Below are 20310 nucleotides of genomic sequence, written 5' to 3' on the forward strand. Positions count from 1 at the left end.
CTCTTAAAAAACAACAAAAATGTGCTTTAATGTACTTTCAGCTGTTTTTATTCAGCACTTATGGCCTGAGTTAATGGAAATATTTATTCTGTAACTACCATTTGCTCTCAATCAGAAGCAATTGTCTACTAAGAACCCTCCATGTGCTAGGTATTGGCTGCACCAAAGGGGCAAAATTGAAAAAATCGTTTTAATATATAGTTAGGCAGATGGGTGGGTGGACAGGTGAGAGATCAGTGTGTCTGTGAGACAGATAAGTGTGTCCATCTTGAGGAGTTTCCTCTGACTGAAGTTTCTCTTCCAAGAGCTTCTAGCAATGAACTTGCTGGGGTCTCAAGCTCACCATCGGAAAGTGCTCAGGGAAAGAGGATTTTTAGTTGATGCTTGAAAAAAATGGGTATTGGGAAGGGAAAGAAAAAGGGGGACCTTTTGGACTAGGAGAAGTATGGACAATCTGTGGCTATGCTATGGGGAAGGTGTAGGCCGCAGATAAAAGGAGACAAACCAGTGAATAAGTTCTGAGACAAAGCACTGAAGATGGCAGGAGTCTAAGGTATATTGTGAGGTGGTTATACAGTAAGATATAACCTAGAAGAGCCAAGAGGAGGTTCACCCTCTTTCTGTGGTGGTTAAACCTCTGGAGCAAGCAGGTGACAAGTGTCTTTCTACAAATAGGAACCCGGCAACTCATGAGTGGGGCTTACATCTTGGACATAGTTTTCAGTGGGGCTTACATCTTGGACATAGTTTTCATTTGTTGTTTTATGTGCTTTGTTGTTGTTGTTGTTGTTTTGAAGCGGAGTCTCACTCTAGCCCAGGCTGACCTGGAAGCCACTACATAGTCTCAGGGTGGCTTCGAACTCATGGCAATCCTCTTACCTCTGCCTCCCGTGTGCTGGGATTAAAGGCATACGTCACCACGCCGGGCTTGCATGCTTATTTTTAAAAAGTTTCAAGGCATGAAAGCGTCAGATCTATTTATTTGCCCTCAAGGATATGCAAGTACAAAGTGAGCGTTACAGTCTGTGGCCCCACACGTCTTGACTATGCTTTTTTACAAGGGTAATCCAGCTTGGAGCACTGAGTTCATATTTCATCCTAAAATCATATCTGTTTACACTCTACCACACAAGGTCATCTCCATTTTATAGGTAAAGAAAATGACATCTGCAATGTTGTCCCAGGTCACAAATCTAGTAAGTGGCAAAGGCAGAACCTCAGGCAGGTGTCTAGTCCCAAAGCCAGTGTTTTGGCTTAACAAAGAGTGTGACCCCGGACGAGGAGATATGAAAACATAAGTACTTGTCTGAAAAATCTAGTCCTAAGTCTACAAGATTCCCAGGAAAACCAGACGATTGTGATAATGGAAGAAGAGAGCATATTGCCTCTGCTTTGGTCCCTTTTCTGATTTCTATTATTAATTACTAATATTACTAATGACTACCTCAAAAGCCACACTAGGGCACACTAAAGAGAAAAACCTAGGGGTGTGTGTGTGTGTGTGTGTGTGTGTGTGTATGTGTGTGTTGGGTCTTTTTTGAGGCAGGGTCTCAAGCCCAGGCTGACCTGGAACTCACTCCGTGGCTCCAGGTTGGCCTCAGACTCGTAGCAATCCTCCTACCTCGGCTTCCAGCTTAAAGGTGTGTGCCACCATACCTTGACAAAACCTGGATTTCTACCAGAATCCCAGTAAACTGGTATTCTTCATAATGATAGAAGGTGCCTTAATGTTCGTGATATAAGTCTTCTTGGGTGGCTGGCAGGCCTTTCAAAGAGGCATCGAGGATAGAGCTCAGTGGAAAAGTGATTGTATATAGCAAGTACAAGGTCTAGCTGGGTCTAGTCCCCAGTGCTACGGGGTAAAATAAGAAAAAAACAATAAAAAGGAAAAGGTCTGTGGTCTTCACAAAAATTTGCCTACAAACCTGCCACTAAAAATATTAAAACTATTTCAGGGCTAGAGAGATAGCCTAGCAGTTAAAGCACTTGCCTGCAAAGCCTAAGGACCCAGCTTCAATTCCCCATGCCCCATGTAAACTAGGTGCACATGATGGCACACGCATCTGGAGTTTGTTTGCCGTGGCTGGAGGCCCTGGCATGCCCATTCTCACTCTCTTTTTCTCTCTCTGTCCTTCTCTCTGTCTCTAATAAATAAATGATAAGTAAATTAGAAAAAAAAAAAACTACTTCACACTTGAGATAGATGCTTGAACTCTTTCATAATAAACCTTAGTAGTTGTATATATGTCACCTGTAGTCTATTTAGGACATATATATATTTAAAATATAGAGGCTGGAAAGATGGCTTAGTGGTTAAGCGCTTGCCTGTGAAGCCTACAGACTCCAGTTGGAGGTTCAATTCCCCAGGACCCATGTAAGCCAGATGCATAAGGTGGCGCATGCATCTGGAGTTTGTTTGCAGTGGCTGGAGGCCCTGGCGTGCCCATTCTCTCTATCTATCTGTCTCTTCCAGTTTCTCTCTCGGTCTGATGCTCTCAAATAAATACACAACCTTTCTTAAATACTATATATATGTATATATATATGTATGAATACATATATAAATTCTTAGACCTGCCAATTTCACTTCAGTTCACAACCAACTGTCAAACTAATGAATCCAAATGAATTGGCTCTTTGTTCAGAAAAGGTTTGACTACATTTTCTTTTTTTTTTTTTTTTTTTTGATATTTCTGATTTTTGCCTATTTATTTGAGAAAGAGAGAGAGAGAGAGGAACATAGAGGAAGAGAATGGGCTCGCCAGGGCCTCCAGCCACTGCAAATGAACTTCAGACACGTGCCACTTTGTGCATCTGGCTTTTGTGGGCCCTGGGGAATCGAACCTGGGTCCTTTGGCTTTGCAAGCAAGTGCCTTAATTGCTAGGCCATCTCTCTAGCCCTGACTTCACTTACAAAAAAAAATGTATGGGATACACCTACATGGTAGCAGTCTCACTTCTGGATCTGATTATAAGAGGAGTAGATGGGCAGGCAAGCAGATAAAAGCTGAGCTTTGCGGAGGGCCTGGCCAGGGTGAATCACAGAGCCACCTACCTATTTTGATATTTCTCAGTCTGTTCATAGAACTGTCCCTCAGTAGGTGTTCATAAACGAAATAATGTGCACATCCCTCACAAGAAGGTGAGCTGTTTACCTCATTATTTTTCCTGACCCACCAGCAATCTCATTGCAAATGTCATAACACTGAATACATAAATATATATGCCTTCAACGAAGAAGGACAGTGTTTTACAAAAGCACAATTCAGTGATCAATCTCAGGAAATTTAATACTAATACTGTTTCCCAACAAATAGTTTTGTATTCAAATTTCCCAAATCAGGGTGACAACGTCCTCTCTAGAATCACAGATTGTCCCGGACGGTCTAGTTTCTTTATTCTCCCTACTCTAAAGTAGCACTCAGGACATTTTTCCTCCATGACATTGACATGTTTTTTGTTTTTTTTTATTCAAGACCTGAGCTCTCTTGCCTAATCTTCCCCTGACTGCTTCTTAATTTCGGTTTGCCTGATTATTTCTACATAATTAGGTTCAGGGAAATTCCCCTGGAAGATTCTGCTCACCGTGCTGCGCCATCACAATATCACCTAGTCCCAAAGGAGCCTGTGTGTGAATGTGTTTGGCCCTTGGGACAGGGCCCCTCAGAGAAGCCAGTGACATGGGTGACGGGCATACCTCCATGGTCAGGAGCAAGGAGGGGTGCAGAGGGAGCACGGGGAAGGAGACCAGCAGCAGGGGCCATTTGTAGGCCTGGCTGCGGGACAGAGCACGTGTGGAAATTGAAGGAGTGGACAGGTCCCCTTAACGATAACCACTGGCTACTCAGAAAGCCAGACACGTACCTCTTTATGGAAACAAAGAAACCTCATTTATGGGAGCTATGGAGCCTCTTGCTGTCCCCAGGGTCCACTGGCAGATATTTCTAGGAACACGAAAGAGGCGGACACACCCCTCCCCCAGGCTGGGCTGTTCCTTTGCCCACAGACCACAGTGCCAGGGGCTTCGAGGTCTGGGCAAAGGTAGCCGCTGGGTAGAATATGGTACCCGGGTTGTGATACCCGTTGCTCCGTGTAGACATGCAGAGCTGGCCTGCACATCACTGTCCCAGAAGGAAGCTCCGCTGAATGATCACAGAGCTAGCTCGGTGACAGCGTTCCTTCCACGCTTGCTTGGGGCCAGGCACCAAGTTACATCTTGCTTCGTGTTAATCTTGACATGAAGGGAAAGGATCCTGGCACAGCTTCGAGGGGAAACTACATAACCGGGGTCTGGGCCAGGGCAGCCTGAGCCCAGCACTCATGATTGCCACCACACCAGCCCAGGACACTCCCATGTGACTCTTCAGGTGGCATTAAAAAAAAAGAAATAGGAAGGGGAAAAGTCAAACATGGAGGTTTTACAAATGCAATTGCTTCAGAATGATGCCTGTGTTTGAACCTCTGCAGCCTTTGTGGGTCATTGAGATTCCTGCGAATACAGACCTGGGCAGAAAGTGTCTCCTTGTGCCGGATTGCAGGAATCTAGCAAACAAGTTCAAATAGTCAGAAATGTTTGGGGGGTTTTTCCCCACCCTCTTAATTTTCTTGTCACCTCCTCTTAATCCGTTCTTATTCTCATCCAAGTTCCTAAAACCCTTGGTGTTAATTTTATTCTCTTTTCACAGATGAGTAAGGGAGGAGGGAAGTGAGCAATGGGAGACCCAGTGGGGTCCTGGGACCCCTCTAGATTGGGGCCATGCTTTGCAGGAAGGAGAAGATGCCGATTTCCCACCAGGTTCTTCTGGGGCCCCTCCCTCTGTCCCCAATGCCACTTGCCTCTGATAACACCTCCAGACATTGTTTTCCTTAGTGGCTTTTTGTGCACTTAATTTTTACTGGGTAATTTCTCGCCTTTTCCTGTTAAGGTGGGGGTTTTTTGTTGTTGTTATTTTTACAAGGACTATAGCAAAGCTCATGGCGTGCACTCATTAGTGTGGGGTGTTTATTGCTGGCCAGGGAGTGCTTTTAGCTCACACCAGGTGTTCATGGATTAGCTAACAAATGTACACCCTGTTGAGTATTTTCTTGACTTAAAAGCAGGAGAATGGGCATTCCTCCCACAGGGAGCCATGCTGTATTGCCGTAAAGCCATTACCATAACCATAATAAAAGTGTGGACCAACCACATACACAGAAATCAGTGCAATTGAACAGGAATAATGAAATGAATATAGTGTTTCTTAAGTGAGAGTTTTTATTTTTTTTCTTTTGTATTCACGAAGTAATTTGCAGTAGTTATTATTAAGTTTTCTTAGTTGACTTATAAGTTAACAGTTCAAAGTATAGCGTAACTAGTAAATGTGTGCCACACTGGTCAAAGTGGATGCAGTTGGTAAATAAAATGGCATTTTGGTGGGTAAAGTGGCTTTTTAAATATATCCTAAGCTTCTTGTTTTCTATATTTCAAAGTGGTTTGCATTTTGGTTGGTCTTTTTTTTTTTTTCTCTCTCTGCCTTGAGAGAATCCAGAAATGCTTTTTTAAAACAACAAAACACTGGTATTTTTACAGTGCAGAGACTTACCAAATAAACCAATGTCATGCCTTCACCAAACCAGAGGTTGTAGGAGCGAGTGCCTGAGTCACTCTAGAAGGGTCAAAATGGCTTTGTAAATTGCCTTAGCTGGCGACTGCTTTAGGAAAATAAATACTGTGGACCTCTCTTCCCCTCTTCCATTTAACCCAGGAGTAGCCCCTGACAGTGGCGGCCTATTCCAGGTCAAAAATAGGAAAACAGGGTCATGATATACAGAGACATTTATCATACCAATAACTGTGGGCTAACGCCACAATGCACGACCCATATACCTCAACAAGGGGGGGCCAATGAGGAGGGGGTAGGTCATGGATGAGCCTAATAATTGTACCAAACTGCCTGTACTTGCAGAATAGAAAACTAATTTAAAAAAAAAATAGGAAAACAAGGACGGTCCTTGAAGAAGAAAATAGGTACCAGCATTCAGGCTTCGTGATTTCTAGGCTTTGGAAAAAAAAAAAAAAACTAGTTCAAATAAGTGATAAAACTGTAACTTTGATACAGTAGCAGATGACAAGACTTTACCGAACTTTGCAGAGCATTGAAACATCCTCATGGACTCTTGCAACCTTGTTTCAGAGGTCCGCGAAGGTCAAGGAAGAGCGAGGGGAGACAGACTGTGAGCAGATCACCTTCTAGGACAGGCTGTGGGGTTTTCCTCATCCATTTTGTGGCAGTTGCTATGAGAGATTCTAGCCTCAGAGCCATGAGCTAGGAATGCCCTGAACAGATTTGAAACAGAAAAAAAAAAAAAAAAACTGAAAATGAATACAGTTGAGATTTTATAAAAAGAAGCAAGTTTAGTGTCTGACTTTGGTTGATGGAGACGGCTGGATTAGAGAGGCTGGTGTAGTCTGTTGTCCGGGAGGCCCCACGGGTCCAGCTCCACCTTTGCAGGCAGACACTGAGGTTTGACAGTGCCCAGAACCTGGGTGTTTACAATTGTAAATGCTCTGCCCTTTGCTACCATGTCTTGGTGCGCAGGAAGTGACTTGGTTTGAAGGAGCATTGGTAATGATCATTTCGATTTCTGCAAACAGGTTGAGCTGAACCAGAAAGTAAACAGACCAGGTAAAGGACTGCTAGATCCCAGCATGCCTCCTAGAGGGCTTCACGGGGGTACCCACTCCACACCCTGGGGGTGGCTGGAAGCCAGGGCCTGGCAGCATTTTCTAGCTAAAGCTTAGACTGTCCGTATCTTAGGGCTTTAGAGCTGGGGAAGAGTCCCAGAGGATACCATGGTGACCTCAGAAGGGTTAAGCAAGTAGCCCAAGGTTACATGCTGGTCAGGGACTGACCCTGGACTGGAATCCCAGACTCTGTCCTCTCCAACTCTGCAGCAAGAGCTTGGCCATTGGTGCCAGGCTGAGCATGAGGAGCTTCCGGACATGGGGCCTCTCTGTCTCAATCAGCCACCGCTGCTGGCTGCTGGTGTTCCGGTTGTGACTGGGAAATTGGCAGATGTGCCTCCGAGTGATATGCAAGAACCAAGACAGGAGAGAATGCCTCTGAAAGGTCTGGCTTTTCCCTTCTCCAAGACTCTGTCCTGTGGCCCATGGCAGTCTAGCTTTGGAATATTCTTCTTCTTCTTCTTTTTTTTTTTTCTTTCAAGGTAGGGTTTTCACTCTAGCCCAGGCTGACCTGGAATTCACTATGGAGTTTCAGGGTGGCCTCGAACTCATGGCGATCCTCCTACCTCTGCCTCCCGAGTGCTGGGATTAAAGGTGTGTGCCACCACGCCTCCCTGGGATCTTCTTAATGTCCCTAAGTTCTCTCTGACCCTTTCACCAGAAAGTGAACTCCCAACCGATTGTTCTGTTTTTGCTCAGTAAATAAATACATGAGCTACAACCACCATAGCCCGCCCTCGTTACCTTTGCCTCAAGACTTGAACAGCTCCAAGGCGGTAGACTTTTTACCTAATAGCAAAAAGGCAACAACAGGGCTGGAGGGATGGCTTAGTGGTTAAGGCGTTTGCCTGCAAAGCCAAAGGACGATTCCCCAGGACCCACGCTAGCCAGTTGCATAAGGGAGTGCACGCGCCTGGAGTTCCTTTGCAGTGGCTGGAGGCCCTGGCGCACCTCTCTCTGTCATTCTCTCTCTTTTTCTACCTGCCTATCTCTGTATCTCTCTCTCCCTGAAATAAATAGGTAAAAATAAAATATTTAGAAGAGAAAACCCCAGACACTCAAGGAAAAATCAGTCCATTTCAATGTTTCTCTGAATCTAGAAAAAGATTTATCCACTTGCATAGAAAAAGAGTCTTCAAGGTTTTCAAAAAGGATGGAGTTGGGCTAGAGAGATGGCTTAGCGGTTAAGCGCTTGCCTGTGAAGCCTAAGGACCCCGGTTCGAGGCTCGGTTCCCCAGGTCCCACGTTAGCCAGATGCACAAGGGGGCGCACGCGTCTGGAGTTCGTTTGCAGAGGCTGGAAGCCCTGGCGCGCCCATTCTCTCTCTCTCCCTCTATCTGTCTTTCTCTCTGTGTCTGTCGCTCTCAAATAAATAAATAAATATAAGGATGGAGTTGGGCTGGAGAGATGGCTTAGCAGTTAAGCACTTGCCTGTGAAGCCTTAAGGACCCTGGTTCGAGGCTTGATTACCCAGGCCCCACGTTAGCCAGGTGCACAAGGGGGCGCACGCGTCTGGAGTTCCTTTGCAGTGGCTGGAGGCCCTGGCGCGCCCATTCTGTCTGTGTCTCTCTCTCCCTCTTTCTCTGTCAAATAAATAAATAAATAAATATTTTTTGTAAGAGGCAGCAATAGGCAAGACTAGAACTAGGTGGAGGGTGGAAACCAAGCCTGTGAAGTCCACCCTTCCTGGCCACGTGACCCTCAGCAATGACTCAGCTCCCCAGTCTGTAAGAAGGTAATCCTCAGTCCGGTTTGAGCCTGACAGCAGCACTGTCAGGGTTAAACTCGGCTCTGAGTGAGAGGAAAGCAGCCGCTTACTTCACCTTGACGTTGACAATCTTTTCAAGCGCTTCAAGGAAGCTATTATTCAAGATGCAGGCTGAGGAGAGTTGGTAATGCGAGGAATTTTAAACGGAATACTAAGTCACGTTATTCTTATAACAGTACTTCAAAATTAGTTAAGGAAAACTGTGCTCGTATCTTCGTGAAAGGTAAAAATGAGTTATCCCCACAAAGTGACAAAATTAGTCATTTTTGGGACATGGTCTCAATCCAAGACTGACATTTTTCTTGTAAAGAGGCATGCCTGTGTGCGTTTGTGTGCAGACACACATAAAGGCATATGTGTATGTATATATGGGGGGGTAAGGATTTCCGTTTTTCAGATTCTTGCTTACATAACAATTTGTTCTTTGCCTGTAGTAAAAGTGGGGAAAGAATTTCAGATTCCACACTTCCCTTTCCCAGGATTCTATGTCCCCTTGTCTATAAAACGGTTTTATTTTTTGAGGGGGGTGTTGAGATAGGGATTCACTCTGGCTCAGGCTGACCTGGAATTCACTATATAGTCTCAGGGTGGCCTCGAACTCATGGCGATCCTCCTACCTCTCTCTGCCTCCCGAGCGCTGGGATTAAAGGCATGCGCCACCACGCCGCTCATAGGAAGCTCTGCTTGTCCCAATCCACTGCCTAGCCCCTCAGCAGCCCCAGGGACAGCATTTTGGAGACTTATTTTCCCAAGTCTAGCCCCAAGCCAGACCTGGGAACTGTCCCAGGTGAGGGCATCCAGGCTCTGATTTCTGACCTAACGCTCACCTGTGTGACCATGACTAGTTCTAGCTGCTCCTCCCCTCCACACCCCCCCCCCCCGGGACTCAACACATTTCCCACCCCTGCACCCCTTGTCCTTCCAGAACACAAAGTTTACAGTGCAGTGGAGACGTGGCTTCTCTCCCGGAAGCGCAGGTTGATCTCTTGAGCATTGCACCCTCTTCACCCAGACGGGCTCAGCAGATCTCTCCTTTCCAAGATGGAGATGTTAGAGCCAGTCATACCCAGCACACGCGCGCGTGCGCACACACATGCACACACACACACACACACACACACACACACACACACACACGCCTGGGATGCACAGAGCCACAAAGACTCTCTTCCATCGTCAGAGCCCACTCATGCTATTGGAAGGAGCTGGCTTCACACTTTGTGGACGTCTTGTACTGCTTCCCTCTTGAACGTCAGAGAAGCAGGCCAAAGGCATGTTGAGATGCCATCCTATCCAGCATGAGTTGGGGGAGAAACACGGTGACAAATAGAAAAGTAACCTTTTCATTAACCTGTAGCTGATTTGAACTTTTTTTAAATTTTTTTAATATCTTATAGTTTATATATTTTATATTTATGTATATATAAACATTTATATAATAATTAATTTTATATCTAATTTTATATTTATATATTTTATAAAATATATAGTTTAATTTATTAGTTAGAGAGAGAGAATGAGCACGCCAGAGCCTCTAGCCACTGCCAATGACCTCCAGATGCATGTGCCACCATGTTCCTCTGGGTTCTGGGGACCTGAACCTGGGTCCTTAGGCTTCTCAGGCAAGCGCCTTAACTGCTAAGCCATCTCTCCAGCCTGACTTGAACTGTTTTTTAGAAGAAATCTGATTATTTTAGGCACCTTAACCAAGATAACATTTTTAAAATATATATTTTATTTACTTATTTATTTGAGAGAGAAAAAGAGGCAGAGAGAGAGAGAGAGAGAGAGAGAGAGAGAGAGAGAGAGAGAGAGAGAGAGAGGGCACACAAGGGCCTCCAGCCACTGAAAACGAACTCCAGATGCATAAGCCCCCCCTTGTGCATCTGGCTTACATGGGTCCTGGAGAATCGAACCAGGATCCTTTAGCTTTGCAAGCAAAAGCCTTAACCACTAAGGTATCTCTCCAGACCTGAGATAACATTTAGAGCTACGTGATTTTTACCTCAACAAGAAATACTCAGAACCCTCGCCATTGTTCTGATAAAACTCAATTAGTTTTAGAAAACAGTGACTATCCAGCCATTAGTTCCCCAGGTAACATGACTATATTTTCTTCATAATTAAGAGACACAAAGTCTTTTCAGTGAACAGTTGCTTCAGAGCCATGCCCCAGTGCAAGGTTTTCATTTGTTTAAATAACACTGTTTATACAAAGGACACATCAGAATTAAAATGTTTTAAATAGAATAATGCCAAAATATTTGGTTGCACTCTGAAGGATGACTTAAGTGCATTTGAGAATTTTGAGTTTTTCCAAAAACATTCATTTTCAGTTAGATGTATTTTTCCAAGTATATCTGGAAAATGATCGAGTGTTTGACCTACCTACTTTAAAAAATAATGTTCTTTCATCCTTTACAAGTATCTTGCTAGTAAAGTTAATAATAGTAGGGCTGTTTCTGACATTTGGAAAGCCCTTCATAGGGTAAGAGAACAATGTCATTAGGTTGTAATTGAGTAACCCAATCCAAACTCAAGCCCCTTTACATTCCGTTAGTTCACTGAAGTCCTGGAAAACTGAGGCAACTGTGGAACTACTGTGAGCTCATCATTGGGAGTTATAGGCTCAATGAGATTTTCCCAGGGCCGCTCTGTAGAGACCTATGTCTACTAATGCCCTCAAATGCCTAGCTTTGATAAGTGAGACTGTCTGAAATGAAACTCGGTGGCATCAAAAAGCTTGAAGTTAGAAATTTAGTTGCTTTGTGGTTTGAAAGAAAATGCAATGATCTCTAGTCATTTCAGCTTAATGCTTATGCCCAGAATTCACATCACTATAAAGTTTTCCATACAAATATTTGTTGTTTGTTCTATTTTTCAAGAAAGTGAAAGAAAATTAAAAAAAAAAACCCTTCACTTAGTAAGTGCTGAACATAAAACTTGAACTTGGTGCTTAAATACTATTTCTACTTTAGCAACAGGGTAGGAGAAAGCTTTCCCATCAAAGAGAAAAGTTTCTTCAGTTCAACACATTGATCATCTATCCAGTGTGCCCAGCTACTAAAAAGCCATTTTTAATATTTTTTAAATATTTATTTATTTATTTGAGATAAAGTGAGAGACAGGTAGAGAGAGAAAGGGCGCATCAGGGCCTCCAGCCACAGCAAACAAACTCCGGACACATGCGCCACCATGTGCATCTGCTTTGTGTGGGTTCTGGGGAATCGAACCTGGGTCCTTAGGCTTTGCAAGCAAGCAAGCACCTTAGCTGCTAAGCCATTTCTCCAGCCTGAGAAGCCATTTTTAAGACAGATTCATATAAATTTCCAGCAGAATTGAGAGGAAGGTAGATTCCCACTGCCCTCTGTCTCTGCACATGCATACTGCCTTCTGTTATTGTTCTCTGCAGTCCAAATGGCACATTTCGCTGCACTCAGCCTACTAAGTCCACAGCTTACCTTGGGGTTCACTCTTGGTGGTGTTGATCTGGCATGGTTTTGGACACATTTATTATGGTATATATTCATGGATACCAGGAAGCCTCTTTTCCATTTGTCTTATTTTATTTTTGACAATTTTATGCATGTGTATAACGTATTTTGATTATTATGTTCACCCTATCCTTTTTTAAAAATTTTGTTTATTTTTTTATTTATTTATTTGAGAGCGACAGACGGAGAGAGAAAGGCAGAGAGAGAGAGAGACAGAATGGGTGCGCCAGGGCCTCCAGCCACTGCAAACAAACTCCAGACACGTGCGCCCCCTTGTGCATCTGGCTAACGTGGGTCCTGAGGAATGGAGCCTCGAACCGGGGTCCTTAGGCTTCACAGCCAAGCGCTTAACCGCTAAGCCATCTCTCCAGCCCTGTGTTCACCCTCTCTTATCCCCCCTCTCACTCCTGCTTACCCCATCTCACCAACTGATCCCCCCCCTTCCAACTTTCCTGTCTGTTTTGCATGCATGTGACTCATTGAGTTTAATTAAGATGGGGTGGGGTTATTTACTGGAGTATGTACGGATAACTTACCAGTGGCCACACCACTGGAAAACATGACTTGTGGTCTCCCAACAAACAATAATGGCCTATATAGCTCCTCTGGGAGGAATGGAGCCTCTGAGCCCCTCCCCCACCCATGATGGACTGCAGACAGGTTGTTGAGCAGGAATCACAGCTGCTGTGAGGTCATGAGTGTAACAAGCACACTGTGTCCAGAAGACACATGACCACAGCACTCTTCCCCATACTGCAGCTTGTACATTCTTCCATCCCTCTCTCCCCCAATATGCCTGCACACCAGAAAGCATCTTAACCAAAATCATGTGTGGTTTGTATATTCACATTCTACACTGGTAACCATGGAAAGACCGGGTGGAATTGTAAAGTAAGAAAAAAGGGACTAAGCTACCTCACAGTGAAGTGTAAATATGTCCCAAACATTGCAATATTCATCACATGCAATATTTGGGACTACTTGCATTTAACTTTTATTCAATATTTATCTACAATGCAAATCTAAGTGAAGACCTCATAGTTTGTTTGCCAAACAAAGCCATGCAACCGGAATGTCTTAAAAGGGGGGAGGGGGCAAATATTTTCAAGAACTCTGAAGGTATCTGGAGCTAAGTAAGACCATTGGAAATGTTGGTTTAAATCCTTATTATGACTTTAGTAGTATGAACTTGTGTAACATATAAATCATGAGTTGCTAAGTCCAGAGAACTTGAACTTTCGTAACTCGAACATTTTGCTAACAGCTTAAATTGAACTTTCAGTGTTTTTACCCTCAGTGCTGATTAATCTTCAGTTGATTGTTAATCAATCTTAACTTTCCATCTTCCTGGATCCTTAAATTAATCATCTACTCAGGAATTTTTAAATAGAGGCAGGGGCCCCATAGTGTGAGCCCTCTGTCATACAGTCTTGTTTAAAAAACCCTAAAAGACTCCTTTGTATTTTTAATCTCTTCAAATATATCCATTTTAGATGTTTAGATTTCTGTACAAGCAATTGTTCTTACAAATTTAGGAAGAAATTAGTTTTACAAATAAATACAAGCAGCATTTTCATCTTAATAGCTATTTAGTGAAGAAATCAGAAAAGGCTTAAGGAAAATAAGTAGTCTATTTCATTAAAGTCAGAGTTATTTAAAGATTTGTTGCTGTTTGAGAAAACTTTCTGAAGGAAGTACAGTAAGAAAGTAGTTCTGAGTTGGAGAGATGGCTTAGTGGCTAAGGCATTTACTTGCAAAGCCAAAGAACCCAGGTTCAATTCCCCAGGACTCACATAAGCTGGGCGCACAAGGGGGCACATGCATCTGGAGTTTTGTTCACAGTGGCTGGAGGCCCTGGCATTTCTATTCTCTCTCACTCTCTCTCTCTCTCTCTCTCCTTTTTTTTTTTGTTTCTCTCTCAAATAAATAAATAATTTTTTAAAGTAGTTCTGAGGAGCTGAGAACCAGGCATGTGTTCCTCCATCCAGTGAAGGAAGTTCCTTCCGGAAGTCCTTGCAGGGTGGTGGGCATTAGGATACGCTGTGAGCTGCATGGAGTACTGAAGAAGATGGCAAAAGCTCTTCACCACCTGAGCCAGTAAATGAATGTGACTCATTGCTCAGGGTCTCACAGCTTCCCCGAGTGGTTTGAGCTTTGTTTATTGTTGTTGTTGTTTTGTTTTTCGAGGTAGTGTCTCACTGTGGTCCAGGCTGACTTGGAAATCACTAAGTAGCCTCAGGGTAGCCTTGAACTCACAACAGTCCTCCTACCTCTGCCTTCCAAGTGCTGGGATTAAAGGCGTGTGCCACCACGCCCGGCCTGAGCATAAAGATTCGGTTCACAGCAGAAGTCCTAGAGCCCCTTGAAAAATGAAAAGTTCTTTCTTGCCCCCTCTGAACGTGACCTGATTCATTCAAAAATAGTTATCGGGGCTTTGAGAGACCAGATCTTATTCTAATCATTTGTCTGGGACTCATCAGTGAATAAGACAAGTTTTTGTCTCAGAGGATCTTGAGTTTGAGGCCAGCCTGGGCTACAGAACAAGTGGCGGGTATTCGGCTGCATAGTGAGAGCCTATCCCAGTGCAAACAATGGCAGGGCTGGAGAGGTGGCTCATAAGTCACAGGTGCTTGCTTGCTAAGCCTGATGGCCTGGATTCAAATACCCAGTACCCATGTAAAGCCAAATGCGCAAAACGGTTCATGAATCTAGAGTTCATTTGCAGTGGCTGGAGGCCCTGGTGACCATGATATTCAAGTGCAGCTTGGAACAGAGAAGACAGCGGTACAAATGCCCGTGTTTGAGCTGTGCTTCTTATTGACCTCATCTAGCTTCTGGGGTCATTCAGCCAATCCAGAGACACTTTTATTTGTAATGCCTAGGCTGGTGGAGAGGGTACAACTGCATCACCAGGGTAGAGGCCAGGGACTCAACTTGGCACCCTACTTTGCAACAGGACAAAATGTCAGTAGTTCAGCGGTTGACCACCAGTGCTGGAGAGAAGGAGATGAGATCAGAGACAACAAAGGCTGAGACGAAGGAGAAACCAGGCCAGGTAGACTTCTCAGCCAGTCTGCAGAGAGCTTCAACTCCGACTCCGGGGGAATGGGCACACTTTGCAAGTCTCTGAACAACGTGTGTGTAGATGAGTGCTGATCTAATCTAACATTTTAAGTGTATCCCTCTGGGGGGAAAATAGATGGAAGTGGCCTAAGGATGTGTCGTGGAGACAGTTCAGGGACAGCTGTTGGTGTTAGGCAAGTGATGACGGGCCTTTAGCCAGGCCAGGAGCAGTGCTGTTACTTCCTGCTGGATTCCAGGTTACAAGCAGCAACAGACTCTTGGATTCCATTCTCCAGTCCTTTCATTTTCACTACCAAGGGCTCTGTTGTGTATATGCCTATATACATGTACTTTAGATTGCAATCCCCAGTCTTTTCATTGTATCCTTGTATAGATATACACCTATGTATATTTGTGTGCGTGTGTGTGTGTGTGTGTGTGTGTGTGTGTGTAATCTAGCTAAAGGACTTAGCTAGCAACTGCATCACATATAAACATACATATGGTCACGTCACCTTCGCTATATTTCATTTCACACACTGGGATATACTGGCTATGTTTTAACAGTTCAACTGGTTAGGCTTACGATAAAATAATTCAAGGTAGAAGAAACACAATGTATTCTTCCTGTGCTTTGAAGACAGTCTTGTCAAAATCGCTCTGGCAGGGCTGGAGAGATGGCTTAGTGGTTAAGGCGCTTTTGCTGCAAAGCCAAAGGACCTCAGTTCGATTCCCCAGGACCCACGTAAGCCAGATGCACAAAGTGACACACGCATCTGGTGTTCGTTTGCAATAACTGGAAGCCCTGGTGTGCCCATTCTCTCCCCGCCCCCTCTTTCTCTCCCTCACTCTGCCTCTTTCACTCTCTCAAATAAATAAATAAGAATAAAATATTTTTAAAAATCACTCTTGCAAACAACTCCCTTGAAGTATATTATTCTAAGCCACGTATTACCTTAAACTTACTAAACTGCCTGAAAAATGGGATGAGGGAAGTATAAAAAGGCCTGGTACCTACTACTAATAATAAGGGCTGGGTTTGCTCTCCTCTTAGAAAGGTTGAAAATGTTCCAGTAGTTACTCTCCTTTTACTCAGCCAAAGCAAAGCTGAAACACACCGAGAATGTTAGGAAATTGCAAGTTCATGTTTTCCCCAGCAGTTCTCAGGCATCATAGTCTTTTTTCATCTTTTCTCTATGGAATCTCCCAGGGTGGGAGCCACGTGGCACTCTGCCGCAGAGACTGGCCTCACTCCTGGGCTCAGGGACTGCCTCCATCCCCACCTAACCTCTCTTTTCTTTTATTCCTGTGACACCCTTAAATCATTCTACATTTTTTGCTAAAATCACACCATTCTAAGGAAACCAGTTCCTTTGTTAGTGAAACATGGGCTATTTATTCATTCCTTGATGTTTCTTTAAAAATATTATTATTTTCTTTTTGGTTTGTTTTTTTGAGGTAGGGTCTCAATCTAGCTGAGGCTGACCTGGAATTCACTATGCAGTCTCAGGGTGGCCTCGAACTCACGACAATCCTCCTACCTCTGCCTCCTGAGTGCTGAGATTAAAGGCATGTGCCACCACGTCCAGCAAAAACATTATTATTTATTTGCAAGCAGAAAGAGGAGAGAGAGAGAGAGAGAGAGAGAGAGAGAGAGAGAGAGGGAGAGAGAATGGGTGCACCAGGGCCTCCAGCTGCTGTAAACAACTCCAGATACATGCACCACTTTGTGCATCTGGCTTTACATGGGTACTGGGGGCATTGAACCTGGGTCATTAGGCTTGGCAGGCAAGCACCTTAAACCACTGAGCCATCTCTCCAGCCCTTCTTAGTGTTTTTTTGAGGCCAGTTTTGAAAGAGTTCAGGGCTAGAGAGATGGCTTAGTGGTTAAGTGCTTGCCTGTGAAGCCTAAGGACCCTGGTTGGAGGCTCGATTCCCCAGAACCCACGTTAGCCAGATGCACAAGGGGACGCACACATCTAGAGTTCGTTTGCAGTGGCTGGAGGCCCTGGCATGCCCATTGTTTTTCTCTCTCTCTCTCTCTTTCTCTCTCTGTCTGTCACTCTCAAATAAATAAATAAAAATAAAAATTTTTAAATAGAGTTCAGTTCTGCAGCTTTTTGTGTGTTCTGTCCCAATGGACGGTTCTAGTCTCACTCAGCCAGGCAGAGACTGTAAACTTTGGAGCCAAGCACTGGGCATTGCAGGTGAAAGAAACACAGCTGAAAGAACTCACCTTTCATCTGTTTCTGAGATGCCACCTCTCAAAACGTACACAAGACTCCCTCAGGAGGGGCTGGGGAGAGGGCTTCGTGGTTCAAGTGCTTGCTGTGTGAGCGTGGGGACCTTAGCTGAGTATGGCCATACATGCCTGCAATCTCTGAGCTGGGGTGGTGAGAATAGGAGAATCCCTCAGGTACATGCATGCACACACACACACATACACATGCACACACACGCATGCACATTTGCCTATACACGAACACCACAAACACACACACGCAGAAAAAAAAAGTTAAAAAGGCATCCTCAGAAGTTTGTTAAAAATGCATGCAAGGGGGCTGGAGAGATGGCTTAGCGGTTAAGCGCTTGCCTGTGAAACCTAAGGACCCCGGTTCGAGGCTCCATTCCCCAGGACCCACGTTAGCCAGATGCACAAGGGGGCACACGCGTCTGGAGTTCCTTTGCAGTGGCTGGAAGCCCTGGTGCACCCATTCTTTCTCTCTCTCTCAGTCTCTCTCTCCTCCTCTCTGTCACTCTCAAATAAATAAACAAAATTTTTTTTTTTTAAAAAAATGCATGCAAGGGCACAAAGTCTCTGGGGGAGGCAGGCACTTGTGAGCCCCTGGGGTGTTTCCCTGCACACTCACAACATTTGAGACTCTCACTCAAGATTATGTAACGAGGCAAGCAATGGGGCCTTCCAGTCAGTCTGCTCACAGCCACCCCTGTGTGAACCTGCTAAAACTGGCAGATGTCATTCAAATGAACAATAGCAGGACTTGTGTCATCGGCATGTGAGTCTCCTGTGCCACTTACAGTGGAGTGACGGAGGGTGCCTTGTCTGCAGGGGGACGCAGCTTAACCAGCTGAACGCTTGCACTTTGATCTCCCAGACTGCGTGAAATGGTCATTGATGTCTCATGTGACATTTTCTGTTTTCTTCTCGCACAGCAAATATGCCCGAGGATTATCCTGACCAGTTTGATGATGTCATGGATTTTATCCAAGCCACCATTAAGAGACTGAAAAGGTCACCAGATAAACAAGTGGCGGTGCTCCCTCGCAGAGAGCGGAATCGACAGGCCGCAGCTGCCAACGCGGAGAATTCCAGGGGAAAAGGTCGAAGAGGCCAGAGGGGCAAAAACCGGGGTTGTGTCTTAACTGCGATACATTTAAATGTCACTGACTTGGGTTTGGGCTACGAAACCAAGGAAGAACTGATCTTTCGGTACTGCAGTGGCTCTTGTGACGCGGCTGAGACAATGTATGACAAAATACTAAAAAACCTATCCAGAAATAGAAGGCTAGTGAGTGACAGAGTAGGGCAGGCATGCTGCAGACCCATCGCCTTCGATGACGACCTGTCATTCTTAGATGATAGCCTGGTTTACCATATTCTAAGGAAGCATTCCGCTAAACGGTGTGGATGTGTCTGACTCCGGCTCCAAAGACCGCTTTGTATTGCATTCCTGCTACAGTGCAAAGAATGGGACCAAGGTTCCCTGGAAATGTTTGCCCAGAATGGAAGATGAGGACCAAGGAGGAGGAGGAGGAAGAGGAAGAGGAGGAAGAGGAGGAGGAAGGCAGCCATTGCGGGAGCCTGGTAGAGGGAGGTCCAGCGACAGAACACTGGATAGGAGTGAGAACGGCCATCCAGGGGCTCCAGGACAGAGCCGACGTCATCAGAAAAGCTTAGGGCTAGTGACCGAGCTTGGCCCTTGACACAGTCCACGGTCACAGTCGCGGATGCACACAACACCAAACCAGTATGTCTCCTGTGGTTCGTTTTCATGCGTCTGAAGACACCAGGGAAATGTGATGAGCCCGGTGTCACACTCCTTGTCACTACGTGTTACTGCTGAAAGTAAGAAAGGTTTATTTTTCTGTCACTCAAAAGAGTCATATCCTGGAAAGGAGAGGGGTGGGAAAGCAGACACACACACACACACACACACACACACACACACACACACACACAAAGATAATAACCTTTGAATTTGAAAGCTGAGGCCCGAGGTTTACACAACCAGCATTTTGGGGAACAGTTGGTGACTGATTTTGGACATGGGGTGTGGGATAGGAAGAAGTTGGCTAGGAACCCAAAAGGCTGTCCTAATGATTTAAAACAATTTCCTTTTTTGTCCTCGGAAACAGGAAGCGAATTGTGGTTTTCGCAGAGTGAGTGGGGAAGGCCCCCAGCTGCCCCGGCCAGGGAGACCCGCCGGGTCTGTTGGTTTACAGAGACGGTTGTTACATACCCATCCGTGTATGCGTGGTCACCAGTGACCAGAGAAGCTACTCGATGCAATGCATCTGTTTCAGATACAGAAATATAGAGAAGATATTTATTGAGATTTAAGTTATTATTATTTATTGCCATTCACTAATGAATTTCTCTTTTTCTCCCTTATTTATTAAAGTTTCTTTTCAAAGGTGCCAAAGTATTTGTGCTCGCAATATGCAAAGAAAAGTGACAAAAGGAAATTTTAATTGGGAACAAGGGTCCATGCTTTTCAAAGTATTAAAAAGGTTTTCGCTAGGCAAAAATCACTTACTTTACCTTTTTTTTTTTTTAAAAAAAAAAAAAAGTCCCTTACTGGCTTCCCAAGATGTCAGCATTTCCCCTTATTTTTCCTTGTTAAAATATAATGGCAGAAGGAGTGGCTTAGCATCCCCCCTTGCTGGGAGTGTCACGGCAGAGACCACTGGTGTATGACTCATTGCTGCTGTAGATGCATAGGATCCACACGTATGATATGCATAATGATATAAACAGAAGGCTGAATTCCCTTTGGTAGGGAGTCTTGGATTTAATGTCACTGAAAAGCAGAGTGAAAGACTCTGCCAGGTAGCCAAGGCTTGGCTCTGCTCCATGGCACCTCTTGCTCCATCCTTGCCCACCTCAGGAAGCACACCCCGAGAGCCTTACAGAGAGATGCAGTCCATCCTGTCGCTTGTAAGGCCTGTGGCTGTCACCTGAGGCTCAACTGTTGCTATACCTGCCCACCTGATGGCTCCTGGGGAATAGGTACATGATG

The 20310-nt window shown here is 44.8% G+C and overlaps 1 protein-coding gene across 4 annotated transcripts in view; it reads left to right on the forward strand.

Moving 5' to 3' along the window:
* Gdnf (glial cell derived neurotrophic factor) overlaps positions 1–19815 on the forward strand; it is a 32487-nt gene extending 12672 nt beyond the window's left edge. For 2 of the 4 annotated variants that reach the window (XM_004652502.2, XM_004652503.2), the window contains exon 3: positions 18224–19815. In XM_004652502.2, coding sequence (XP_004652559.2) covers positions 18224–18708 — 485 coding nt within the window. In that variant the 3' untranslated portion in view covers positions 18709–19815. The remainder of the gene's footprint in view (positions 1–18223) is intronic. The other 2 variants (XR_006633152.1, XR_006633153.1) reach the window with 2 other exon arrangements.
* Positions 19816–20310: the final 495 nt, after the last annotated feature.

The sequence above is a fragment of the Jaculus jaculus genome, chromosome 13 (assembly GCF_020740685.1).
Source record: "Jaculus jaculus isolate mJacJac1 chromosome 13, mJacJac1.mat.Y.cur, whole genome shotgun sequence".
In the NCBI taxonomy this organism is placed as follows: Eukaryota; Metazoa; Chordata; class Mammalia; order Rodentia; family Dipodidae; genus Jaculus; species Jaculus jaculus.